This window comes from Rhagoletis pomonella, unplaced genomic scaffold (assembly GCF_013731165.1).
Source record: "Rhagoletis pomonella isolate Grant_MI unplaced genomic scaffold, Rhpom_1.0 Rhpom_scaffold_00001, whole genome shotgun sequence".
In the NCBI taxonomy this organism is placed as follows: Eukaryota; Metazoa; Arthropoda; class Insecta; order Diptera; family Tephritidae; genus Rhagoletis; species Rhagoletis pomonella.
Genome location: NW_023458555.1, coordinates 9,368,990 through 9,376,616, shown reverse-complemented (window position 1 = coordinate 9,376,616; position 7,627 = coordinate 9,368,990). Strand labels below are relative to the sequence as shown.

Sequence of the window (7,627 nt, the reverse complement as noted above, 5' to 3'; positions counted from 1 at the left end):
TTTTTTGGTGTTGCAGCTATCTTTTGTGTCAGCAGCACTTACATTAATTGTATTTTTGAATTTTGCATACGTCAACTTGGAGCTGCCAATGTATGCTAATTTTTGACCTTTGCACATTGAGATGGTTTGGGTTTGCCTTTGTTGTGCTGCATACATATGTACATACACACCACGATATACTACTATACACATGTACATATGTATGTATGTATGTACAGAGCTATCGTCGGTTTCTCACCTTCCGTTTTCCTATTTCTCTTCCCTCTTTTTGCGATCCGCTTGACACTTTAGCTCTTTTCTCTACCTTTTCCCCATTCGACTAGGTGCATTTGTACATATAAATGAAATCCGTTACATTAAAATGCTGGCTTTTTGTTCTCTTAAATAGTAGGCATGTATTATGTATGTATGTAGTAGTATGTCTATATTACTCGTACTTATCAGTGTCTCATCTCGCTAGAATCCAACTGAGTTTTCCACATTTTTCGGTTGCTTAGAGTTCCGCTTTCCTTATCGCTATCATTATCATCGGTTTTGTTGGTATATGAGTACGTCGTCTTCTTCGCTTGCGTTTTCGTCGTGTTGACTGACTTCCGTACCAGGGTATTTGCTTGCGTGATTTTTACGATCATTGGCACCTTTGGCATCAACATTTTTGCTGATTCATTGGGAAAATAAAGACGTGAAATTCATTCGAATTGAAGTGTATCAGTTGTACATAAATTATTATCGACTGCTAGGTATACGAAACATCACCGAACATGGTGCAAATGAAGACACCGGCATACACTAGTTCAGCACCTTGGAGGGCTATCATTAAGGCACTCAGAATAATTTCGAGTTTGAGAACGTAGGTTTGAAAACAACATAAGTAGATGACGAGAGCAAGGCTGGGCAGTGTTAATATTACGGATGCTGTTGCTTGCCAACCTTTGGAAAGAGAAGAAAATGGGAATTTTTATTAAGTTAGTATATTTATATGCGAAAGAAGTTATAAAATAAAGTTTAGTTTTATGTGTTTAATGCAAATTACACTCGTAGCATGTGTGCTAGCAAAGTATACATATATGTGTGTGTGTGTGTGTATTAAGAGCAGCAGGGGCAGGAGCATACATAAATGCATACATACTTATGTTACACACACTGAAAATAAAATTTCGTAAAAATGCTACGAAAAATTTTCGTAGTCTTGGTTTTCGTACAACGTACGAAACTTTCGTTCAAAATGCGAACACATTTTACCAACCATTCGTAAATATAACGAAAGGAGTTTTTTCAGTACAATTTATGAAAATTTTCGTTTATTTTACAAAAAAACAGGCGTAAATTACCGAACAAATCTCTGTACCAATAATTTTGTATATAGCACGAAGGCATTCTTAATATTTACGTATGCTTTTCAAATATACGAAATCTTAAATTCTGTATTTGTTTCATTTATTAAATACTTTCGTACATAGTACTAATGCGGAAGGGGCATTTCGCGTCAAGCGGACAGGGAAAAATGGGTGATGCTTTAGAATTTCTTCATAATTTGGGTAATTTTACCTGTGTAAAGTATGAAATTGTGCGCATATTTTTTTTCTTTATATGATGGTTACTTTTGGAGTTATGAGCTTCCAAAGAATAGTACTACTGAAATTAGGTTTTTTCTAAAGCATTTTTTAAACTTCGCGATTTTGTAAGAAAATATTTCGCTTTTTAAAATGCGACATCAGTTACCAAAAAAAAAAAAAATTTTTTGTTAAACCACCCCGGAAGTGGAAATTTAAAAACAAAATTTGTTAAAGTTCGACAAATATTTTTGAAATGTATTTTTTATTTTTTCAAAATATAGCCTTAGGTATAATTGTAATACCCTAAAATTTGTATGGCCGTATTCATAAAAAATAATGGGCCGTATAAATAAAAAATAAGCAATTGCTTTTTCTTAAAATTTTAGATCTCAATTTATTCAAACAAAATTGAAGTAAAAGGTATGAAATTTTAAGAAAAAGCAATTGCCTAGATTTTATTTATATGGCCCAAAGTAGGTTTAAAGAGCTTTATAAATTGACGCTTTCATACATTAATCCATTTATAAACCTTTTTTAAAACTACTTTATTTTTTATGAATATGTTTAGTTTTTTAATATCATGAACATGAAATGTTAAAAAGACCGGCCTTATTATATCACAATTATTGATATTTGTTGCTTATTTTGAATAAAAAAATGAGCATGAAGTGCCTTAAATAGTAATATTCATTTTGAGGTACTCCATTGAAAATAGGAATTATTATAGGGCTATGCGTATTTGGAAAAAAATACAATTTTAGAACTTATAAACGAAATAAATAGATGTAAGGCATACCGCATACATATGTACTATCTGATTGTCTAAGTCATGACTGAATAATCAACGGCTTTTTAAATAAGAATTTGCCTCTCTGTAATTTGATCAGATACGTAAAATTATCTAGATTACTGAATTGATTTTAAGATATTTTATTTACAAGTTCTATAACACCATACAAATATTGGTCACAGTGTATGTATGTGCCCATAATTTTGAAAGTGGTCTAATTCACTTCATACGTTCTAAACTAATGACAAAATCTTGTACCGTTGGTTAATTAAGTTGAAAGAATAACCGCCGTATTCAAATACAGATAAATGATAATTTATGCCCAAAATATGTGAAATATTTTAGACCACTTTCAAAATAATCTTTTAATACAAAAAAATACCTACATTATTTCGCTTAAGGAGCCCATTTTGTTTCACACACATCGACAATTTAGAATTTATTTTATAGTGTGCAACTGATAAGTATTTTTTAAACCAACATTTGCCTAGAACTCTAAAATAACTTCATATTTAGACTTTAGCGTCATTTATCGATTATAAATAATTATGAATGTATAAAATTTAAAAGTTCGGCGGTTTACAGATTTTCAGCATAAAAATATTTAGTTAACAAAATTCTGCAGTAAACTGTCGATTCTGAGTTAACTACGCACTGTGAATTTGGCCCTAAAAAAAGTAAAATCAACCGCTCGCGCTCATCTGTATGTTACCCGTAATTGCGTATGTAACGTATACACCCCGTAGCACCATACGCAGTCATTTAACACGTTTACTCGCACGCTTTAACTTTAAAAATGATATTATTTAAAAGTAATTAAATATTGGCGTGGCAGATTACACAGTATTCCTTATGCACATATCGTGGCTTAACCGCCAAAATAACGTAAGCGACATTTTTTTCGAAATTTTCTTTTTGATGCAGAAATATTCCTAGAGCATCTAGATGCATTTCTGCATCAAAAAGAAAATTTTGAAAAAAATGTCGCTTACGTTATTTTGGCGGTTAGGGCTCGATATGTATGTATATACATAATACAATCTTCATGTACATATATAACAATTTTATAATGAATTTCGGGTTGTTAATATGGCCACGAAAAAGTGACAATGGAACTACCTTATGTTGTGTAACCTGGTTACGAGCTATCAGAAGCTCGTGCAAAAAATTTAAATTCTTACACTCAAATTCATAAAAAATAAAGAAGACTTTAACTGCTTTATAAATCGAAAATTTGTATGAAAATGTCACTTTATAGAGCTCTAGAAATCTATTTTATGCATACATACATACATACATACATACAATGGTTCACAACGGTCCACAAGTTTCACAGAAATGTCAAAGAAAACTGTTATTCATACTTTAAAAGCACACTTGAAACGAAATCCTACCAGGGGCCTATTTCATAAAGCGACAGTGATAATTTTGTAAAGACAGGCATTCTCCATGTTATCGGTGACTATTCGACAGTTTGGTGTGAACTTTGTTTTATAAAAACCATTGTCAGCACCTCTTAAATTCCATGAGAAATTCCATTGAAAAAGTGACAAATTATCATTGTCGGGGTTTAAAATTGTCGTTGACACAATTTTCGTCAGTCATATGAAATTTATATGTAAATCATATGTAATAATTGCATTTGCATTATTTTAATTTTAAGAAATATGCAAATTATTGAAAAGTAATGAAATGCGCGCAATCAACATATAAATAAATTTACAAAACACTCCTGTGAAAGCTTCGGAGCAATAAAAACTGTTTGAAAATATGTATATAGAAAAATACTTCCCACGACCTTGATTTTAAGAAAAAAATATAAAGAGAAAGAATCGGTTGTAGGGACCGATTCAGCAGAATTATTATAAACTGTAATTTAAAATCGTGGAGAAATTCTTGTTAAATTGCAGGGTTGCAAACCACTCCAAAAATCTGTGCGGTTCGGTTCAGTGGTTCGAACCACTTAAATAGAAAAGGCTTGTACCGGTAAAAGAGCATCCCTGAACCGCGGTTCGATTCAATTGGTTCAATTTCTTAATGCTAAAGTATATTTCCATAATATTAAAATTAAAGGTTTTGTTATTGAGATGTATATATGTAGAGTGGTCGAAAAAATAGGGACGCGACATTTTATCAAGTATTGGCTATTTTTCTTTTCTTTATTTAATGCTTATTTTTTTAAACATGTAAACCCAAGTTTCAAACTTTGTGCAAGAACAATGAATATTATGCACAATTTCATCTAAATTGCAAACTTTTTAATAAGAATTTCTAGGAAACAATTTTTAAGTTTTAATTTGACTTTTAGCATTTTTTCACGGATTTTCTTCCATACAAAGTATGTATGTTGGATAATTATTTTCTAAGGAAGAAAACAAAAAAATTAGAAGTGAAATTAGAAAAATTTTAATAAACTTTTTAACGTTTTAACAAGTGGTGAGCCTAGTCGAGTATGTAAATTAAAACAGCATACTCAGAATTTCGATTTGACCCTCAAAATCTTGGCTTAATGTTGAAAACCTCATTTTCGGTAGGCTCGAGCTTAAACTTGGCCTTAATTTCATATGTACAAGTATATTTATGATCAAAATAATATTAGTGCGGCATTTGACTATTTTTTTTTGTGGGTTTAATTAGTTTTTTATAAAAGTATAGCTCGTTATATAACAACAAGCATTTAAATCAAAATTTCAAATTTTGTACGAAAATTAGAAAAAATCTACGAATTTCAACAAAATTGCATCAAACTTTTTAATCCAAACTTTAAAAATCCGTGTTTTATAAATTTTGTATTTAACAAGCATTGTTAAGCATTTTCTTCTATATAAAAAAATCAAGCATTCTTTATATGGACGAAATTACAACTCACGGGGTTGTCATCAAACAAAAAAAAATTTTGAAAAATGCTTTAGTGGATTTTAATTGTTGAACCGAACCGAACCATTTTTTGGAGAGGTTTTCGGTTCGGTTTTGGCATTTCAAAATAAAACCGGTTCGGTTCGTGGTTCGGTTCGAAGCCCGAAAAAAGCGACAGTTCGGTTCAAAAACCCGTTCGGTTCAAAAAGCGGTTTGCAGCCCTGTTAAATTGTTGTTAGATAGGGGCCAACATTCTTATTTTTTTTTTAATGTGCATGACGATTCCTTCCGAAGATTGTTCTTGCGATGGATCAGATGGTCCTGAAGTAGATCTAAAGAAAAACAGAAAATAACTCTTTTTCCGGTTGCAGTAACAATTCCAAATTTACTAGTGTTGAGAAGTTGATACTTCTGTGTAAATATTGTACCTTCTATCAATGAAACTTACGATAAATTGTAGGCCGTTGAGGACCACTGTGCTACAGTTACTATCAAATACTTATCGCTTAACAAATGTCCCTGCTGCCGTCACTCGCTACGATTTGCAGAAGTATGCTGGTCCATACATACATACATATACAAGTACTTACATACTTATGTAAATATATACATATGCATACATATTCATATATTTAGTTATGCTCTACAAGTGAGTCAACCCTATATGAACTTAATACATTACTATAAGCACTATAATGCTATAGTTAAAAACATTACAATTAAAATTTATTGGCGCCAACATGAATACACAACTTTAGTACAACGTAAATACGTAAAAACGGGTATGTCGTGTAGGAAATTGGTATTGAGCATGGATAAAGGACATTCGGTACACATTGTGAATTTTTATAGATTGCTTTAAGAATCCTCAATTTTTGTTTCGCCCAAAAAATGTGAGAGTACCAATAGAGCACAGATATGTTGTGAGATTTAATTTAAGATTGAGTAGGTACCTAAACCGTGAAAGAATAAGAAAAAAATAACGACTCAAATTGTGGAAAGAAAAGTAATCGGTTCTCCACCAAGACAATGCGCCGGCTCATTGCGTAGTATCTATCAAGAGAATTCTAGCTAATTACTGTAACACAGTGTTGAAGCTGTGAAAGAGAAAACGGCGTGCTCTATTTCGAACAATGGAAAATTCGCATGGAGCGTTATAGGAATTGGGGAGACTATTAAAGGTGAAAATGAGTAAATGGTTTACAGCGTCAGTCGTACCTGGTACCTATGGCCTAGTAATACATATGTACTCGAATTTACAGCATACTTATATAAATCTCTCGGGCCTCTATGTATAGGCCTTTGAGTCCACACGTCTTTATGCATAGGCTTTTGCTGGACAAGAATCTGACCATCTATATTCCAAGTTCGCAATATACATAGCTGTTTTTAAATCGGAGTTCGACATTATAAAGCTGTTCATGCTTAAGAAGTATTCATTATATATAAAAAAAAGTTTGATAGCGAGGCTCATTCTGGGGGCTCGGAAGGAATTGCGTTATGTATAGTTTTTCGTCGTTTTATACTTTTACTCCATTATAATTAGTAATAGTTCAGACCTTGGATACCACTCCCATCCTTTATTTACTTTTTCCTGCAGGGTTCGTACAATAGGTAGATGCAATGTTTTTGCTAAAAGTGTAGGCATGTGAACCGCAATAATGCGTTCGCAGTCACACCGCCCCCCTAGACCCACTCATCATACAAAATGGAACATAAAGGAAATATTTATGTATGTATTGCATTGAAAGTATGTATTTTGAATGGACAAGTAATAAACAAGTGAAAAACATTTATTTACATACCACGATCGCTTAGACTGCTCTTCCGACCTAATACAATTCGTATTGTCTCGACGATGCACAATGCGAGTAATATGCACCCCTCGTGCGTTAGCTCATTCGAAGTATAATTCAATCCGATTGCCTTGAGGACACCGACACCAATCTCAAATGTGGCGTACATACCAAAGTAGAATGAATTTAAATACATGAGGATTTCGTAAATGAGACTGGCATTCATTTTCATAAGAGTACGTCACCGAGTTTGGAGCTGAATGATTGTGTTGTGCCCTCGGCGGCTCGGTCGGCCGGTCGGTTGTTTGGTTGTTTGGTTGTTTGGTTGCTTGGTAAAGTTGATAGGCTGTCGAGCTTTGTCGACTTTCTTGCCTAGTTACCGTAAATGGCCGCCCTTCTTGTTGTGTATTTCCAGTGGTTGTACTATTCGCCGGCGAGGTGACAGTGACGGCGACAATTTAGTTGGCGGTTGGCGATTGGCGGCTGGCGGCTGGCGGCGGTTGCTTGCTGTGTTAGCTAGTGGTGGGTGGTGTGTATGCGGATTATTAGAAAGGATGTGTGTTGGTTATTTGCCTGCCGTTTTGAAGTTTTTACTTTGTTGCTTATGTATTTGTTGTTGTTGTGCTGGA

The 7,627-nt window shown here is 33.3% G+C and overlaps 1 protein-coding gene across 2 annotated transcripts; it reads right to left on the bottom strand.

The window, feature by feature from the left end:
• Positions 1 to 7: 7 nt before the first annotated feature.
• LOC118738255 lies at positions 8 to 7,627 on the bottom strand. Of its 2 annotated transcripts, XR_004992879.1 has the most exons (3): positions 7,008 to 7,627; positions 438 to 930; positions 8 to 379 (listed from the first exon to the last, which is right to left on the bottom strand). XR_004992879.1 is itself a non-coding variant. In XM_036469184.1 (2 exons), exons 1-2 carry the CDS (start codon positions 7,228 to 7,230, stop codon positions 737 to 739), a joined length of 417 nt encoding a protein of 138 aa, XP_036325077.1. In that variant the 5' UTR covers positions 7,231 to 7,627; the 3' UTR covers positions 8 to 736. The 2 variants fall into 2 exon arrangements, 1 of the variants encoding a protein (XP_036325077.1); XM_036469184.1 differs by having other exon boundaries at positions 8 to 930.